The 20830-nt window shown below is 38.9% G+C and overlaps 3 protein-coding genes across 10 annotated transcripts in view; 2 read left to right on the top strand and 1 right to left on the bottom strand.

Annotated features, from left to right (window-relative positions):
- Positions 1 to 20830, bottom strand: part of rec114 (REC114 meiotic recombination protein) — a 68212-nt gene that overhangs the window by 13928 nt on the left and 33454 nt on the right. Inside the window, exon 7 of one of the 4 annotated variants that reach the window (XM_027159372.2) lies at positions 6854 to 7046. The exons of the other annotated variants lie outside the window; for them this stretch is intronic. The gene's annotated coding sequence lies outside the window, so the exon portion shown is untranslated. Of the gene's footprint in view, positions 1 to 6853; positions 7047 to 20830 lie in introns of those variants that run through there. 4 annotated transcript variants of the gene reach the window in all.
- On the top strand, positions 88 to 6031 carry ugt5f1 (UDP glucuronosyltransferase 5 family, polypeptide F1). 2 transcript variants are annotated; one of them, XM_047822171.1, is made up of 3 exons: positions 120 to 231; positions 872 to 964; positions 3676 to 6031. In XM_047822171.1, the coding sequence occupies exon 3, from the start codon at positions 3697 to 3699 to the stop codon at positions 5281 to 5283; it is 1587 nt and encodes a 528-aa protein (XP_047678127.1). In that variant the 5' UTR covers positions 120 to 231; positions 872 to 964; positions 3676 to 3696; the 3' UTR covers positions 5284 to 6031. The 2 variants fall into 2 exon arrangements, with proteins under 2 accessions (XP_047678126.1, XP_047678127.1); XM_047822170.1 differs by lacking the exon at positions 872 to 964 and having other exon boundaries at positions 88 to 231.
- The window catches only part of nptnb (neuroplastin b), a 35300-nt gene continuing 22897 nt past the window's right edge, over positions 8428 to 20830 (top strand). For 2 of the 4 annotated variants that reach the window (XM_027159367.2, XM_027159365.2), the window contains exon 1: positions 8429 to 8823. In XM_027159367.2, coding sequence (XP_027015168.2) covers positions 8745 to 8823 — 79 coding nt within the window. In that variant the 5' untranslated portion in view covers positions 8429 to 8744. Of the gene's footprint in view, positions 8824 to 20830 lie in introns of all 4 variants that reach the window. The other 2 variants (XM_047822175.1, XM_027159368.2) reach the window with 2 other exon arrangements.

The raw sequence follows: 20830 nt of genomic DNA, 5'->3' as shown, positions 1-20830 counted from the left end.
TAATATTTACATAATCATGACGATATATACATATGCAAATTAGTCTATTACGTAATCTAGCGACTTTTTTTTTTTTTTTTACCTAATTTCTCCTGAAAAGAGTTGTTGGTTTAAAGTAAACACCGCCTCCTCGGTCACGATACACACTTGATGAAAACACTGGACACAACAACAACACAACAGAGTCGGAACACACAACACAATAAGGACAAACTGACCTCGTCATAACAAGTAAGTAGTCTGTATTTAACAGAATATTACCAATACTAGACATCATTAACGCTGTTTTTCTGGGTTTAGCTTCTTACCTGGACTTCGACAGGCTTTGTCGTCTTAATAAAAGAAACGAACAGCCTTCTCGTTTTAAACATGCATTTTTATTAGTTATTTATAACGAGTCACTTTCTATGTTTAGCTCTCAATGTATATGCAAATACGGCAGGATTTAACAGAGAAACCCTGATTCAGGCGGTGTCTTCTGAATAGATCATAACAGACAGGGTTGCCAGGTCTCGACAAAAAATCCATAACTTCTATAATATTCTGAAAATATATATATATATATATATGTATATTTTTCTTTTATCAGTCTTTGTATATTTAAACACTTAACTCGTTGATGTTAGGGATATTATCCGATTTATATACATTTAGTTGTAATTTGCAGGAGACCATAAACCTTTAGCTGTTATAATGTCTGAATTTTGCAGACAAAGTGCACACCTGGCAACCCTCACTATACTCTGTAGAGTCAGAATGAATGCTCAGAGTTCCACATTTCCTCTCTGTGTTTCCTTCCATCTCCCACAAACATGTCTGTAAATGGCTTGCCACTGCTGAATAATTCCTATGTGTGAATCTGTGTGTGAAGTGTGTGCATGGTGACCTATGATGATTTGGCATCCCAGTCCCTGAACTCTACTCTAGGTACATCCTGATCCTCAACACTTTAAAGCTGTTAAAGGTGATTAATAATCTACTGCATTTAGATGTTAGATAGATGTTAATAATCTACTGCATTTAGATGTTAGATAGATGTTTGAAGTTGTGTTATTTCAGTCCTTCACACCTTCACAAAAGGGGTCATACAGTGGAAAAGGGTATGTGCAGTGCCAGGACATTTCTGTTTCTAGTTCCTATATATAAAACAGGAAGTGGTTCAGTCAACATGTTTCTGTTTATCTGCTGTTGTTGTTTTTTTTTTTTTTTCTGTCTCTCTCACTTTCATTGTTCGAAATTCTGGTGCTTATTCTTGTTAAACATAAATTGAGAATTTATTTTACATGAACAAACTACCACCAAATGTCAAACCAATGTCAGTTTACCTTGACAGTAAGCGAGGGCACTGCATCAGCACGAATCATATCAGAGGTGAAAATGCAGCGGAGATGAGACCACTGGGCAATATATATATATATATATATATATATATATATATATATATATATATATATATATATATATATATATATATATATACATTTTTTTTTTTACTAATGCCCAGGAGGGTCAGTATTAAAGTGTTTAAAACACCTACAACAACTGTCAATCATTCCAGTTTTATATGTCAATTGGCTCATCTGAAAAAAGGTGAGTGCTCTTCTGGCATATTTTTGATTGACAGCTCATCCTCATGTACTCTGGTATTAAAATGCAGAGCTGCTATTCAAAATGCATGAAGGTTTGAAGGTCTGGATATTTGCTTTAAAAACATCTCATGTACAAAGTTTCTTTATTTAGAAAAACCCCATGTAATAATGCTGCAACCGTCACCATGCCAACAAACAAAAGGACCGAATTCACCGAAATGATGAATCTATTGATCACCTCCAAGCCCACGGAGCATTTCAGTATCAGAGCTGACAGGCGCATTACTTTCTGGAAATGTCAGCCTCGCTGAGTGTGTGATCTGCTTCCTAATGGCAGTTGTGTCAGCAGTTAAAGTCAAATAGACTTTGCTTTTCTACAAACGCACATACAGGTCTGTGAAAAAGTGTATAGAGTTTTATATAAGGACTGAGACCACATTGCAAATCTGTGGGGGGGTTTTTTCATGTGAAGGTGGGAATACACAGAATATTTTGGAAATTTGAAATACTTCAAACAAATAAAAGTAAATATTTAATATGCATGTAATATGTAATCATTTCATGGTCTCTATCTTATTAGAAGCAAATGTGCGACATTAACTACGTGAACTGCTTTGTACAAAAGCCCAGATGTCTAATCTCTTCTGTTAAAGTGTGTGTTCAGTAGAAGTGTGATGGATTTGATCATGTGGAATACATCCTGGAAGAAATCCGTGGAATTAGTTCAGAACTTCTACCTACTATGTAATGAAAGTTGTATTAAATTAGAAAAGAATGCAAGATTTTTTTTTATTGACTGTATGCAAAAATTTGTTTGCAAAAATTCTTGTACCCCATATTTTTATTCATTAATTATTTTGAACATATGAAAGGATTTTCATATATATATATATATATATATATATATATATATATATATATATATATATATATATATATATATATATATATTACTAATTTCTCGAGTAAGCCGTATCACACCCAACACTGAGAACATTATCCTGGTCAGGTGGATGTAGAACCCATCCTAGGAACATCGGGACTATGAAAAAAGAAAGGAGCCAATCTATCGCACTCACACACACATACACACCACACGTATTCACACCTGGGTGCAATTTAAACTCACCAATCCACCTACTGCCATGTTTATGTGAGGTGTTAGGAAACTGGAGAACCTGTAGGACCAGAGCGGATAAATCAGAACGTCTAGAAAAAGCCTGTTCATAATAAACACTAAGGTAGACACAGGGGCTTAGAAGTAAAACATAAATAAAGCAAGGAAGCGAAAACAATAAGCTAGACTGAGCACTAGGAAGAAGAAAACAAAACAACGGAGGGACTAAGCACTAGAAATCAACAAACAGACGATTTCCCGAGGGACAGACGAGGACAGAATTTTAGGCAGGCTAGAGAAATTAATGAGAGCTCACGAGACAAGACGCAGGTGCAGAAATCAACCAGTGAGTGTGAACCCGGGCGAGGCTCGAGCTGAGGGGAAACCAGGAAGTGTGAAAACAAGATCATCTTGTTTTATGAATCATAAAGACTCACAAAAGCCCAGCTGTGGTTTTGCCTTCTTTATGTAATAGAGCAGACAGAAAGTCACCTTTTTAGTAATGAATTCGGAAACAAATATCTTTCTTTGTTTACGTTAAAATTCTGCTTCTTATGAACAAATGAAACTTTTTGACATGCTGTTTAATTCCAGTGTGTATGTTCAGAAGGAGTCCGTAGTGACGGTCCTTTGTAACAGACACCATCAGGACAGAAGGCTTTGTAGGCTTTGGTGTTTTTCCCCTATTTCTTTTTAACATGACAAGCTGCCATTTTTGTTTGTTTGTTTTTGTTTTATTACCTTCAAGAGAGAAAAAAAAGAACTTGTTTACTGGACGTCGACTTTAAACGGATAAAAAGTATATGGCCTCATTCTTTAAGAAATTGATTATTTTTAAAAATAAATAGCTTTTTGAAAATGGCTGTGGGATTAGATGACACTTTGGGACATGCAGTTATAGGAAAATATTTTTATTGGAATACTTGAAATTTATTTGGACTAAAACCTTATTTTGTCCTTCGTTTTCAGTTTTGAGAGATTGATACGACGATGACTAAAAAGACGTCTGCCGCCATTTGGAAAATCATCATCACCCTGACCTTGGCTGGCTCTATCCACTGCGGTAAGGTCCTGGTGTTCCCTCATGATGGCAGCCACTGGGTTAACATGAATATATTGATACAAGAGTTGCACAACCGAGGTCACAATGTCACGGTCATCAGAGCAGCTGACAGCTGGTACATCAAAGAGCAATCACCCTACTACCACTCCATAACCATCGACTTCTCAGTGGGGGTAGACAAAGCTTTCTTCCGCACCTTCGTCTCCAGGCAGCTAGAGGTTCGGCGAGAAGGAAAACCCTTTTGGACCAGAATCAGTCTGGACATGGAGATGTCAGCCATGTTTTCCGAAATGCACAGAAAGATGTGCGAAATGGTCATCTGTATAATCGAGGATCAAAAACTGATCAAGTCCATCAGAGAAACAGATTATGACGTGATGCTGACGGACCCTGCGAACGGCGGAGGAGTCGTGCTTGCGCATTTTCTGAACCTCCCGCTGGTTTTTAATGTCCGTTGGACAGTGCACGGAGAGGCGCATTTTGCGATCGCGCCCTCGCCTGCGTCGTTCGTTCCCTTTCCTTTATCCATGTTAACAGATAAGATGACGTTTTTTCAAAGGGTATATAACGTACTTTTCCATCTCAGACTCTACTTTTACAAGGGAATTGTAGGTCCTCATTACAGAGCTTTGTGTAAACGCTACTTTGGTCCAGATGTAGATTATTTTGAATTGTTCCAGGCAGCTGATATCTGGCTTATGAGAGTCGATTTCGTCTTTGAGTTCCCTCGCCCTACAATGCCCAACGTTGTTTACATGAGTTGCTTCCAATGCAAACCAGCGAAAGCCCTCCCTGATGATTTACAAGACTTTGCAGAAAGTTCCGGAGAGCACGGCATTGTCGTTGTGTCATTAGGAACGCTGATCGGAAAGCTCCCAGATGATATAACCAACGAAATGGCCGCCGCTCTCGCAAAGCTCCCTCAAAAAGTGATCTGGCGATACACAGGAAAGAAACCATCCACTCTCGGGAACAACACGTTACTTAGGGACTGGTTGCCACAGAACGATCTTCTCGGACATCCCAAGACGAAGCTTTTCGTGAGCCACGGCGGAACAAACGGGATTTTGGAAGCTATTTATCACGGTACTCCAATCGTTGGCCTACCTCTGGTTTTTGATCAACAAGACAATCTGTCGAGGATGAAAGGAAAAGGTGTAGCACAGGTCATAGATATAGCTACGCTAAATCAGAACATGTTTCTTGAGGCTATACAGGAGGTCATAAACGAGCCGACCTACGGTATAAACATGAAGAGGCTGTCCCGGCTTAGCAGAGACACACCCATAGAACCTCTGGACAACGCCATGTTCTGGATTGAGTTTGTTATGAGACACAGAGGTGCTGCTCATCTGCGGACCGAGTCATACAAAATGCCTTGGTATGCTTACCACAGTGTCGATGTTGTAGTGTTTTTGCTGTCAGTTGCATCAGGTACAGTCTTCTTAATCTTTGCTCTAGTCCAATACGTATGCTGCAGGTCATGTAGGAAGAAACGAGTAAAACAAGACTGATGATACACTGCCTAACACCTGATTTTCAGATCCCACCGTATACCAAAATGCACAGCCTACAATTTGTCAATCAGTACCTCATTTGATTAAGCGGTAAAAATCTACTCAGTCTTGTTTAAGTCAAGTGAAGAGATAAATAAACTAAGGAAACTTACTTATCTGAATTCAAGAATAAAATGATATTGGAATTAACTGTGTACATCTTTTTATTAGCAATTTTATGCCAAATCAGTATCAACGGGTCATGAGTGCTCAAGGCTCATTGGAGGCTAATGCAACATTGTTAGCTACCGTTTTCTAGCTGACTGACATTGGCGAATCCATCACTTAATCAAAGTGACATAGGTGTATGTAACAAATGTAAAGTACCAACTGAAATTATGCTGGTAAACTGCAGTCAGCATTTAAACTCAAAATGCTTCTCTAGCTGATTTGCATCTAGCTCTGGGCACCTGCATTAAGTTACCCAGAGAAGTGTGTTTATATGACCCGCTTGCTCTGTCGGTGGAACTCATTTACAAAGGAGTGAATGCCTAACTGTATCAAGCTGCTCCCAGTGTTAACTAAGGACATAGTCAATAAATTATGTGGAAATTTAGCCGCCGTTAGCTGATACCGTTATCCGATTGAACAATCACGATCGTCGTTGCTTGTCCGCCCATACGCTTCTTTTTTCTTTGTAATAAACTCTCTCAAGACTTAAAGATAATAAAAGCCATTCACACAAACAATAAACAATAAAAGTCTGTTTCCTGACTCTATTTTTTTCTACTTGCCTGTGATTACTGTAGCCATGACCAAGGTTGACTACTTTCTATTATTCTATTTTTTGATATAATGTTAGTGATATAATGATATCTGTTATATGATATGATTCATTCGGCAGCTTCTAGCATCTTTTTAAGCATGTATTAGCTCCTATCCAAAAATAGTGATATTTGGCAGCAAACTGAGACACAACGCCAAGCCTCTGTGAGAGAAGCATCAGCTGCAGAAGCATGGCATTCTCTTCACTCAGGCCGTCACTGCCAAGTACTGCAGGATGAGCCACACCACAGTGGGCATGAAGCTGGAGCCGGGCGTGTTCTGGAGAAAGGAAGCCTGGCAGCCCTGCATGAGCACATAGGCCATGATGTCTGGAATGCTGTGGGATGATGATGAATAAGACTAAGGAAAATGACTGGTTCCACACTGGACTGATTTGACACGTAAACTCCAGCTACATCGTATTCTCTCTCCAGACTTGTGAGAAGATGAAGCCGAAAGCCTGGGCCTTTAGAAGCTCGTTTCAGTTCATTTATCAACCAGGTTACATCGCTTTCTGCTTCCTATGCCAATCCCAAACTAATTGCATTAAAAGATGTTAAAAAACACAACAACAATAGCATCGCTTTGCAATGGACACATTTTCAGTTAAGTTCCTATTGGTAAGGTTGCCGTGTTAACCTCGTCCGTCTGTTGTCGTAGTGGGCGGAGCTTAACGTGAAGAGAAAAACATTTTGCATTTCCACTGAATGAGCAAACATTGCTGTATTACTGTAGTATAGAATGTACTGTATAATCATAAAGGTATGTAATAATATAGCATTTTAATACAGATTTCAAGAATGAAGGATATATATTGCATTGTAATTCATTTGTAATACATACAGTGGCAGCTGGTACAGAGTTGAAAGAGAGTCAAAGATGAAAAGACACTTTGTTTATGGCATTTACATCAGATTATCCGGAATCTTGGGCACCAGCAACACCACCTCCAATGGCTGCAGAGAAAAAAATACACAGAATGCACTGAAGACTTGAGGCTGATTTCCAGGAGTGAGCCTGGAGCCTAGACTTAAGCAGTTTATTAGTGATTTTTCAGCCCAGCTCACTAACACTTTATCAGCAGTGATCCAAAATGCACATGTCAAATACAGCAGCATATTCTGTGCATTATTTACTTTTGTTTCTTCACTTAGTTAACTAGGTTATATTTTAAAGAAATTTGCCACACGGTGTCCAAAGCAATCTGTACAAAATGATAAATAACAAACCTGTTCTGTTTAAAATGGCTGGTATTCAGCAGAAACACAGAGAGCGTAACGGAATTGGCGATATAATGATATAATAACTATCCTTAATCCTGATGGTTTCATTGTCAAGTTCATAAGAGAGCCTCACGTCTATCTAACACGACCAGCCGGCACTGAATGTTCACGATCAGGAGTACAATTTATTTCCATATGTACCACGGCCTGTTCGTTTTAACACACTGACATTTCTAACGTTTCCAACCAATCACGTGTAAAGGATTTAGCTTGGCAAAACATTACATAATTTATCATTGATCTGCAGGTATAATCATTACATTTTAATTCTTTTTAAGTTAATTAACTCTTCACTTCATCTGTCTCGTCACAGATTACATACCTTAAGGCCTTAATGCCTTAGTGACCCATTTTTACCCACATTAGCAAAGTGCGATATTTACGCTTGTCCACCAGGTGGCGTATTACGAATGTAAAAGCTATAATGCATGAAACAAGACTGACTGGGAGCCATGACAGGGGAATACTAACACGATTTGAACATATTTAATGTCATTTTCGCCTTCATAATTCACTCACAGCTCATTACACACATCTTTAAGGTCATCTGTAGAAGGCAGGGTGTGAGATGACACCCAAAATGTCCATGCAACATTCAATACAGCCCAAAATCTACAGAGTACAACAGGGTCACCTTGATCATGGGCCTGTATGGAAATCTCCACATCATCATTCGTGTAGAGATTTATTCTGTTTTTCAATGGAATACATTTCCGAGCAGTTTACACAGTATACATATAATATTTTTATTAAATGTAAACCATTTTTATTAAATGTGTCCATCAGTTTCACCTTTTTGTACACAAATGCAAAATAAGAATATTAGAAAAGCAATAGTTTGTTAAGTGAAAAGAAAAGAAAAGAAAAGAAAAGGAAAAAAAGCGACTATTGTGTGTAATTGAGATATAATCGAACCCAAGGCAGGCTGATTTGCGCGCAGGTCCTTGTGCGTAAAATGGGCGCAGAGTTTACGCGCTCAAATCACGCTGCGTGTTGAGTGGGACACACGCGCTCTCTCTCTCTCTTACACACACACACACACACACACACACACACACACACACACACACACACACACACACACACACACACACACACACACACACGCACTGACAGACTGACATCCGAAAGCTTTTCCTTCCACTGCAATGCCGTGAGTGACTCGATCTCAAATGGCTCGCTATCCGCTTCCATGCGCATCTTCCATCAGGAGCCGCATCGCTTGAATCCGGCGCTTATTTGGCTAATCGACGTTGGACCGGGTGTTTTTGGCCCTCATCTACGGTCGCATTTGCGCATCCTCATCCTCATCGGTGCCCTATAAGATCCGCTCACTTCATCCTCGACCCCTAAAAGATTATTTGCACAGAAATGTGTCCGTGTGCGACGATGCTGGCGACCGCTGTGTTTCTCGGAAATGTGATGCTACAATATGTGTCGTCTCAAAACGGTAAGGAATAAAAGGATGCTTTCCAGGAGGATAAAACAGTGCACATCTTATTCCTAGGCTCAATATGTAAAGGTTACTGTACCATCCTCTGTGGCTTCGAGCTCTGATTGCATACCCATATCATTCTTTTTGGATTTTTCTTTCCATTAGATCTTCATGCACTTTATTATTATTATTATTATTATTATTATTATTATTATTATTATTATAATTTTTTTCATCTTTAAATGAAGATCCGACTTATTGGGAATTAACTCATTATAGACAGTTAAACAGGGCCAGAGAGAAATCCCTATTCTGTGCACTATTATTTCCACTTTATACAGCTATGTGCACGAGCTAGTGGAACAAATGCCATGTTGTCTTAAATTAATTGCATTCGAGTGTGCATCAGTGGAATCGATTCGGAATCCCTGTTCTCCTTAATGCGTGTGTTTACACTGAGCCGCATTCGTTTGTGTGCATGTGCACTTAAGTTTATGGAGATTTTTTTTTCTCCCTCAACACACTAGTGTATTACTAGAGAACACTGTTCATGCTGGGATATTTCCTAAAATACTAAAGCAAATGGGATTAAATCTGGTTTTGTCTCTGTTCTTGTAAAAAAGATTGGCAGGATTGTTAGCAATACTGTATTTCAGGTGGTTTTTCCACAGATCGATGACCGTTAAACTGTTGGACAGTAGGAACTGTAGGATCTCCAGCATCTTCACCGAGCGTTAGTCAAAGGCAAAGTCTTTTATTTGTCGTTTGCACGGCTGACACGTGGAAAAACTGCAATTCTTGTAGGAGCTCCGCTAACAGATACTGGATATACACAAATACAAAAATTTCAATTGTATAGTATACTCTAAAAATAAAATAATAAATAAATAAATAAAAAGCAAAGTGTTAGTGTGAAAGCATGCCTGGATAAGAATGCTCAGCCATCAATTAACCAGCTGGGATCGATAAACCATGCTATAATTTGGGAATGAATTGAAATAATTTGCATAATATTTTTTTGTACATAACTTCATTTTATTTTTATTTGACTATTTCAAACTTCTCCTAAATGTATATATTGTGATCTGTTTTCATTTTATTACACATTATTGTCATTTGTGTGGCATCATTTTCTTCTTTTATTTTACCCTATGCTTTCCTATGACATTATTCCATTCCAACATGTCAGTTTTAAATGACTTAATCATACCACACTTTGAAGTCCCACATGTATGCTCTATAGATTTTGACATTAATATTATTTATTATAATTTATCAGAATAAATAAATTATTCTAATGTATTGTAACTATTCAGACTGTCTCAAGATGACTTACTTGAGCGTCTGGAGTGTTGCGATTGTAAAGCTGACCCGATCTGGTCTGTTACACATGAGCTGAGATATGCAGTGTGGGTAGAGTGATCCTATTACGCACCCTCGTGAATCGTACATGACATACAGTTTTAATTTCTATCCACGTTTCAGATTGTCATGCGTGTGTGTGTGTGTGTGTGTGTGTGTGTGTGTGGCAGCTGTGATGTTGGCTGTCTCATTCCTTCCCCACAAACGATTATCAACTGAGAGGCCTATTAATAAAACAGCTTTGCTGCAGAATTAAGCTGGTTGTAGAAAATGGTTTAATCAGCGTGTGTGGGGCGGGGGGAAGTCGTGTGAGGGCTGTTCCACTCGATGTGCGTGGACGGCCCTCAGAGGGCCAGATTCAGCAACAGATATCTGCAGGACTGTAAATAGCTTTGGTCCATCTCGCCGCATGTTTCTATTCTTAGAACAGAGACACGGGAGCGCAGGACTGTGGCTCCACAAATTTCTTCGGTGAAAGCGTGTCCATTAAATGTTAATAGACCGTGTTGCATGCCTTTCTGCCTGATCTTCAGCAAACAATGAATCTCAAAACATGAGGCCTGTGTGTCAGAAATAAAGGATTACTCCTATCCAAACTCTGGGTACTTAGTGTCACCTTGGGCTACGTCCATCAGTTTCCCTATTTTTATTTTTCTACACATTCACAAGCCTTACTGGAACATGGCTAAATATAACAGGATTTGACAATTTTTTCCCCCCAAAGCAACAACCTTGAAAGGAAAAAAAAGCATGTATGGCAGTGGCAAATTTACTATTTTATTTACAAATGTATTGCCAGGCTTAAATAAGATCGTACCTAGTGTTCCTGCTTGAGATTTACATCATTACTAAAGATAGGCATGATTTTCAGGGATGCCACTATTCGTATTTGCAGCTCAGGTGATTACAGGTCTCTGTGCCTAATCAGCGATGCACATCAATCTGAGTCGTCAGTCACGATCTGGGAACTGAATGCAGCAGGATTTTAAAATATCCTAAACCTTTCGCTTCTCGAAATGTACTCGCAGCTGTAGCGCTAAAGCCTGTGCGCCTTTGCGTTCATGCGATTATCCAATCGGCCGATCGTGTTGCATCATGGATGAAACCAGGCAGATGCAGGTCAGGATGCAAGATTTACCGAAAGCTGGATGGTTGTGTGTGTATGTATGTATGTATATATATATATATATATATATATATATATATATATATATATATATATATATTATATATATATATATATCACCTTTCGTGACTTTTTTAAATGTTCAATAAACTGTCCAGTTTATGAATCTGTGCACACTGTACCCTCAGAGTCCCGAGACCAGTGTAATGCTCTGCTCTTATAGCTCGTCCTCTTCAAGGTTCAATGTGCTTTTCTGCTCACCATGGTTGTAAAGAGTGGCTATTAGGGATGTGGTAGCCTAGTGGTTAAGGTGTTGAGCTACGAATCGGAAGGTCGTGAGTTCGATTCCTACATCCACCAATTGCTCAGTTGTATGAAAAAATGAGATAAGGGTCCCTCTGGAAAAGGGTGTCTGCTAAATGCTGCAAATGTAAATATTTGACTGATTATAGCGCTCAATCCAATCTGGCTGTTCTACTTTGCCCTCTGTTTTTTTTTTTCACACCATTTTGTCTAAACTCTAGATAACGTTTTACGTTATGTGTGAAAATCCCAGCAGATCATCAGTTTCTAAATTGCTCAAATCTGGCACCAACATCCAGCTCAGTCAGAGTGTCCGAGATGGCAATTATTTTTCCACGTTCTGAAGTTTGATCATTTTCTCAAGCTCTTGCTCTGTATCTGGGTGACTCTGAAGCATTGTGATGCAGCCACATTACTGGCTGATTAATTATAATAATTAAGATGAATCTTACCTAAATTTTACGTCTATATTAGATTTCTTTTACCAAATCAGACTAACCCGCACGATGCCGCTGGTAAAACCTTTGACTATTGCAGTATTGTTAGCTTTGCTGATAGCTAGATCAACCGTAATTCAATTTAGGCACGTCACATGACATGAAAGACAAATGGTATCATTTTGATGACACGTGGTTTGGCATCTAGCAAAAACCTGTAGCTTTTCTATAATCGGATTTAAAAGCGTGTTTCCACGAGCTCATGCAGATTTTAATTTCATTCTGTTCTCATTGCTTTCAGTGGGAGGTGGTGTGACTCAAATCCAGTGTAGAATTAAAGGAATAATGACACATTCTATCAGGAATTAAGCAACTGTAATTTTATCTGCAGGCAGAAATATCGCCAGGGTTAATTTTTAGTGTTGGTGAGCCTACGTATGGGAAGAAGAGAATTCCTTTCACAATTGTGTTCGTCTGGCCATTTGAAACTCGTACAGTAAGGATCAAATGCCACTGGAAATGAGAGTGTGTGGTACTGAAGCTCATGTCCATCAACAGAGTCGTCTTTATAACTCGATGGCTGGCCTTCCTACTGTAGGATGGAGGATGATTTGCTTTATGTTTGGGATTAGGCGGTCTAGTGGTTAAGGTGTTAAGCTACTGATCGGAAGGTTGTGAGTTTGAATCCCCGGTTGCCAGTGCTGGGCCCCTGTTCCTTAACCATAAAGCCCCTAAACACTCCATTGCTCAGTTGTATTAAAATGAGGTAAAGTCTCTCTGGATAAGGGCATGTGCCAAAATGCTGTAAATGTAAAATATAAATGGAGTGTCTCAGGAGTGTCTAAGATATTTGGTCTGCCCAGGTTGTTTATAGCTCAGGAAGTGACATCCCATAATCCTCGGAGGCACCTGAAAGCTAGTGGCTGTGAGCTGGCATGCAAACTAACCGACTGGGCTCGGACTCGAGATTTAACCCTTTAGTGCAGCTTCTAGTACGAGCGTATAATCATAAGCGGTGTTAACAGACACGCCTACGTTCCTTGTTAGTCCACCATGTACAGGTAGGTGTGCAGTGTGCATCTTTTCCCTACACAGTGTGTTAGTCATCCTCTAGCTCATCAGTGTCAGTTTCTGACCACAGCACTGCTGTAGTCTGGATATTTTGGGTTGGCAGACTGTTTCTCATCCCAGCGGTGACATTGAGGTGTTTAAAAATCCCATCATCACCGCTGTGCTGAGAGCGAGTGACACCTAAATAATACGTGGTTAGTGATGGTCACATCGTGCTCCCTTTCTATTGATCGCTGAAGAAAATGTGAGGGGTGATAAATTGTACGTAACACAGGCTCCGGTCAGGAACTGCGTACCTCGAAAGTGACATTAAAATCAAATGTATAGAGTAAACCGAGAACCTGGTGTTTCTAAAGTCTACTTTCTAAAGTCTTATACCAAAACAAATTGTTATAATTAACTAATGCAGGATACAGACGATTGTCTGCGTGGTCTGATACAGCATCCCATATCACGTGGGTCCGATCAAACCATTATTGGAGTAGTATAGTAAGGTTGGACAAATCAGTCAGTTATGGCTGAACGGTAATAGACGTATAACGGATAAAAGTTTAATGTTTTCCTTCAAAATTTGCAATGCATTTATTTCTTTTTTTGCTGAAAACTACTTGATTGATTGACTGATTGATTGATATATCCAGTCAATCAATAGGACAATGGGATGATGACATATTGCACACAATCTCACCAGTGCTATTATTATTATTATTATTATTATTATTATTATTATTATTATTATTATTATTATTATATAGGTTCTCTATACAAATATCAAACTGTCGCTCTGACATGAAACACAATAGTTTACCGGTCAGAAAACTGTCTTGATCTGTCTACATGTGAGCATCATAAAATAAAAAAATAACTGAGAAAAACAAACATTGGACTGCTGAGGAGTCCAGAGGGAGTCCAAAGGGAGTAATGGAGCCTGTGTTGCAAGAACATGATTTGGGTTTCAGTAATTCTGCCCACTGACAGGCAGCACGAGGGTTTGTGAAGCGATCTGCTGTTCTCAGGACAACTATTATTTCCTTCTGGGGTACAGTACGAGAGCGGAGCCCATGCCATGGCGTCTCAGATCTGACTCGTGGGGTACTGTATGCTGTCGGATCTTCGTACTCTCGATGGTCATTTGTTTCCATAACCGCATTGAAACGTTTCCAGTAGATCATTGAAATGTTCACTGACCAGGTGCACAAATTTTAGGCAATAATTGGCTCTGATGTGTCAAAATAGCCAACGGTCATCTCTCCAAGGCCTCAGTTTTCCTGAACACACAATAACAGGGCTATAATGTGTTGCTACTGCTACTTACACATGACTGAGTTTTGCATCTGTGTAATTTTGTTTGAGGCTTTTTCTCTTTTTGAGGTCTCGGATGCTATTTTTACTAATGGCAGGACAAGGTTATTCCCTTTGCTGTTCTTTTTCTTTAGACTACATCCATCTACATAAAAACCTCATCACACTAGCGACAAATGGAAGCCCAAGCCAGCTGGGGCCTGTCCTGATAAATCATTATTTTGTTTTGTTTTTATTTTTTTTCCAACGAAAATGGTGTTAACGGAGTAGTCTGTTCATCAGGCTGGGAACAGCTCGACACGCAGATGTCTCCATAGTAGGAATGTAATTCTAACTCTTATTAAAATACTCCAGACAAGGAACTAGGCTGAGTGAGCATTTTATCATACAGCTGTCTGGGCAGACTGAGTGTGTAGTTGCACGCTAAGGCCAAAGGTTTGTGGACAATCAGGCTCAGTTACTAGCATGACAATGCAGCTGTGCACAAAGCTCTTGCGTTCCATAAAGACATACAGTACAGTATGTGTGTTAAGTTTGGAGGTGAAGATCTTGATTGTCCTACACAGAGCCCTGGCTCTGACTCAACCCCACCAAACAAGCATTTGGATTGAACCCCCGATCTCCTCACCTGACCTCAGTGCCTGACCTTACTAATGCTCTTATGACTGAGTGATCACAAATCCGCCCAGCCACGCTCTAGCATGCAGCGGAAAGCCTAACCTGAACTGTGGAGGTTAACATAACAGCAAACGGGGAATGTATCTAGAATGCGATGTTCAAACAAACACATGGGTGAGATGGTCAGGTCTTCATGAATCTTTGGACATATAGTGAAGTTAAGTATAGTTAAGTTAGAGTTATAGTCCAGGGTCCGTATTCATGAAAGTGTAAAGAGTTTCTCCTAGTGACGAAATTCGAAAGAAATGACTTAGAAATGTAGGACGTTTGCCCTTGAAATTACAGAGAGGGTCCGAGTGAAGCTAAAAGTTTTTCATAAAACATCTCTTAAAGGAGCTCTTAAAGTCAAAAAGTGTTAGGAGTAGTGAGGAGGACTTAATAAGAGGATTAAGAGGTTCTTTATCAGAGGAGAAAATGACTGAAAGGTGAAGAGGGAGGAGAAACGTATTGTGTACAATATTAAATAATGATAGTGATATACAGATTATATCATGTTGGGATTAATTTTGTGACCAATCAGATACAACATATCCAACATCTTCATATATATATATATATATATATATATATATATATATATATATATATATATATATGTCATTTAGAGATACACTAACAAGAGCCGAAATGCCATAGCGACAAAAATGATATAATTGGTCTCTATGACATTTCTGCTCTGTGTCAGAGATGTTTACATTTATTACATTTATAACACACAGATGTTAGAACATCTCTAATAAGATCGGTCACAAGCGCAATCCCAACACGATATAGACTCAAATATCTTAACACAGAGACAGTGAAGGCTTATAATAGACCAGATTTTAAAAGCACTTCTGTATTATTTTTATTGGACAACCAATCACTGTCTTCAAAAGAATGTGTCTTACCTAGTAACAGGGTTAAGCCCCGCCTCCTCTTTAAGATGATAGTTTGTTGTATTTTCCTTGTTCAGAGTTGCTCTGAGATCACTGAGTGGTCCTGAATCACTCTTAAGATAAGATTACTAGTCAGAAATGTTTAAGCTAAATTAGGAGCTCCCGGAGATCATTCTTATTGGAGAGAAAGTTCTAAAAGTACTGTGTCAACGGATATCTACCTGTTCTGAACTTGTTACTGTAGACAAAATCCAGACAGTGTCTTCATTACAATCCGACAAATCTTACAAACTACAATGTTCTCGTTCTGTTCAATAGCGTTTAACGGAAACGTCAGGAATTACAGAACGATTTTAATCTAACTTAAAATTATATTTCAGTTATGGTTCAGTCTATAATTACAGTTCTGTCCCAGCGCTGTTGAATTCTCCATTCTGATTGGTTGATTCATTTTCCTATAACAGCGGATCGATCTGCAGGTAGATCTGCCTACACATGGAAAGCAGGTCAAAATAATATTTATTAATTATACATGATGAGTTATATTGTGATGATGTTCCCCAGTGCTGTTAAAGTTGTAAATGTGTACTGTCTGAAACTTTGAAGCTCTTGCTGAGAGTGCAGGAATTACTGTGGCGTTGGTAGAATCGAATAGAACTAGGGGCGAAAAGCTTTGAAATGTTCACAGGACGATAATCTAGTGTGGAAATATAAGCGTTTCACTGTATCGCTGTGCTAATCAATCATTTAACCCCTTCCATATACTGTATAAATCCTATAAATCCTTTCTGAAGCCTACAAAGGCTGAACGTATTTATACATGCAGCGTATTAGAAGTACAGGAAGAAGCTCCGCTGTTAGACCGTTTACATCTAAACAAAACACAATTTCAACACCAAGCAGCTAAAAGAACACGAAGAACGGTATAATAAAATATCACAGTGGTATAAGGATGAGAGCGCTCAAAAAAAACCAAAAAAACACCAATATAATAGTATCATTCATTCATTTATTTATTTATTTTCTACTGCTTATCCGAACTACCTCAGGCGTCATCGGGCATCGAGGCAGGATACACCCTGGACGGAGTGCCAACCCATTGCAGGGCACACACACACTCTCATTCACTCACAAAATCACACAATACAGACAATTTTTCCAGAGATGCCAATCAACCTACCATGCATGTCTTTGGACTGGGGGAGGAAACCGGAGTACCCGGAGGAAACCCCCGAGACACGGGGAGAACATGCAAACTCCACACACACAAGGCGGAGGCGGGAATCGAACCCCCAACCCTGGAGGTGTGAGGCAAACGTGCTAACCACTAAGCCACCGTGCCCCCCAATTTAATAGTAATATGGTTATATAAACTGCTATATATACTTATTCTAAGTACCAGAATCATTCAAATATACCTTGCGGTTTTTGAGATGTACTACATTTTAGATTGAGCATGTGGTTTTCAAGCAAGAGGCTCAAAAATAGGATTAGGGTTAAAAAGGATAAAAACACCCAACTTGTAGAACCGGAGACCAATGGCGTCAATGAAGACGCTGAGAAGAAGAGCCTAGAGTTTGTTGTTACTCAGTTAAAATATATACCCTTAAAATACGCCTCCAACATGTTTGAACCAACACCAGAATGTATTCGGCTCATCTCTCATGATCATTCCTACATTTAATGAGATTTAGATTTTTGAGCTATGGAGGAATGATTTGCTATTGATGGACTGACGGAAATCCCAGATGAGCTTAGAGTTCCCGAGCATGATCATGTAACATCAGTGTAACATCTCTGCATGACAAACAGGAAGGAAGGCTACTGAGGATAAATCATTTCAGACATTTCAGACATTTGACCTTGCTGTGCACATTGACCTTCTTATAAATCCCAAAATCTGATCAGTTCATCTGCAAAACCAAAGGAAACAAAATGAGCACATAGCTTTACAGTATAAAACTGTTCATCTTTTTACAGAGAGCTTTTCTTTATTCTTTTTTTTTAAGAAACACCTTTTGATAAAATGATAGCTGTACCCACGTTTGACGTACGTGACTCAAAGTGGGCTTTGGCTGAACACGTTTTTGGTGACATCACGCAACGTGTTTCGACTCAAATCTGCAGTAGATTTAATAAATCGCAAGCTTCTCCCGATATCTTAAAGTCGACTTGACTTCCGCAACCTCATTTCTTTTCTGTGCATCTGATAACTATTGAGTTTGAATAAGTTACAAAAAAAAAATGCCAGGAGTCACATGACAGGCAACAGTGTACAGTACCTTTGTTAGAGTTACGGTTGAGTTGCACTGCATTATGGGTATTTGTATTCAGTACACACATGTATACACCGCTGTCTCCGTGTCCAATTTTCCTGTAATTATTTTTTTCCTTTTCGTTACTTAGGTGTTAATAAGCAGCACGCACTTCGCTGAAATTGTTTGGTGTTGGATTTAATGAAGCTGAAGAGATGCACAGCGATTTGAAATAGTAAACCCTGTCTATGTGTACAAATGTTCCAGACAGCAGATAAGCTGACCAGTATATTATATATACTCTATGTATATATGTATATATATATAAGGTTTGAAGTCTGAGATGACTTGAACCCTTTTGACTGGTACACTATCGTTTCCATTCCACCGGCAGACTGGAAACCGACTTATGGGACATTTTCTATCAGTATAAACAAATAAATAGTTTTCTGGCTGTGAGTCTGATATAAAAATGATTCAGGACTCTTTGGCTTTTAGAGTCAAACGTTTGTTGCTCCTTCTGTTGGATGACCTACATACAGTAGCATATATATTTAGGAGCTTATGAAGAAGCACATGGAGCACCTCAGAAAGAAGAAATGAGTTGGATGTGATGGTTTTTACACCTGGTCACTTCATGCGTTTTCTGTGATCCGATAGCTATCCGATGGTAAAAAGACCAGGTCTAAATACGGTTTCAAAACATATATAAATCCGATCGCTCAAACCACTTCAGGAGGTGGTCTGGGACGCATTTCAGATGAAACTGGACAGGTGTAAATGAATGTGGTTGTTCAAGCCACATACGTCAGCGCTATACTCCTCCCAAACGGAAGTACGTCAATCGCGAGTCGTGCATCGCGCCAGAAACAAATATGTTTTCCCACCGGTGCTGGGTCCGATCTTTCACCCAGGCGTCTCATTGGGTCTTAAAATGCACTTCTGCCGCCAGCGAAAATGCAGCAAACAGTAAATGCTGTTTTTTTTGTAGCAACCGCATACACCAAAGCGTGTTCCATTTCAATTACCCCGGAAATGAGGTAAAATATATTTGCATATTGGGCGGGAGTAAATAGATCAGATTGATATTCGATTCGCCGAGACGCATTTATGTGGCCTAATGTAAATGGAACAGTTTTAACAAATCAGATAGCTATCGGATCAGAGACAACACATGAAGTGACCAGGTGTAAAAAGGCCCTTAGATGTGAAAACGTTTCTCTGGAACTTTTCTATAATGAATATATGGATACTAGTAAGCTGAGTAGAAACAGAAATATTTACGAAACATTACAAATTCTTAAAGCGCTGAAAAGTAAAGAGTGTCTACTTTCACATGAGCTTCATGTTAACCACCAGTGTGGAGTGAGACATGACAAAGACATTCAAGACTGAACATGGACACGACCAAACAGGCCTCTGGTAAAAAAAGAGTTAAACTGATCTCATCAGACTTAGATTAAAAAGCTCGACACAGAGAGACTCTTTTGAGCTGTTAGAGAAAATGACAGCATTCGATTAAATCACCATATCGGATCTTCACCGATGTTCAATACACTGATCTGATGCATCACACTGAGCAGCGACTAGCTCCAGATGACCCAGTGACTTTTTTATTACAGCTCATTCTGTTGGAAGGAAAAAAACTGGACAACCCCCCCCCCCCCAATTAATGCCAAAACATGACTGAAATCATAAGAAATAAAGATACTGTTTAAAATGGCAGCTATGCATTTATAGATTACGTCTAAATGCGAAAACTGTCATTGTGTCAAAATGTGGTGCTTTGGGGATAAATAAAATTTGTGATCGTTGTTAGCCAATCGTCGTGAGAGAGATATATATATACGAGGAATAAAACATGTTATTCTTTCTTTTAAAATGTAAAAAAAAACAAGTCCCAGCTCATTATTCAGACATTTATCTTCCAGCATGAATTATTCAGTATCTGCAGTGAACCTGATAGGAAATATATATAGTTATGAGTTCTAGAGTATGAGAAATGAAAGTCAGAACCCATCGATAGAGGTTATGATAGTGAAGAAAAATGACATCACGTACGTTTTCGACATTATTATGCTACAAATCTCGAATAAAAAAAAAAAATAATAATAAAAAAAAAATAATCTGTTTCATGCTTCAGTCAGATCAATATGATAATCAGGGAAAAGGAGAAAAGCAAAAAATTCTCAGGGGTCTAATGTTCTAACTAATGTTCTTGTGTGACTAAAATATCACTACACAACTACTGAGAAGCTCCACAGTGTGCAACAGACACGTCATATCTCCAAAAATAGAAAGCTTGGTTCTGGAATAATTTGCTCACTCTACGGTGGAGATATGAGTTTGTTACGTGCTCTCGTACAACATCGTTATACACTCGGGTCTTATCGTTAGGATCAGCGTATCAATGAGGAAAATTAAATTGTGGCTATGATGGATTTTTTTTTCTATTCAGTACTCCACTATTCCACTATGTCTGGACTTGATATAAGAGGTTTCATTTTTTTTATTTGATTTTTTTCAGGATCTAAATGATCCAAATGGTTTGTCTTCAAACAGGCTTCAAGATTAATCCGACATCACAACCTCACTAAGAACCAATGAGAA

This window comes from Tachysurus fulvidraco, chromosome 13, assembly GCF_022655615.1.
Source record: "Tachysurus fulvidraco isolate hzauxx_2018 chromosome 13, HZAU_PFXX_2.0, whole genome shotgun sequence".
Lineage (NCBI taxonomy): Eukaryota > Metazoa > Chordata > Actinopteri > Siluriformes > Bagridae > Tachysurus > Tachysurus fulvidraco.
This window is presented reverse-complemented; position numbering and strand designations above follow the sequence as displayed.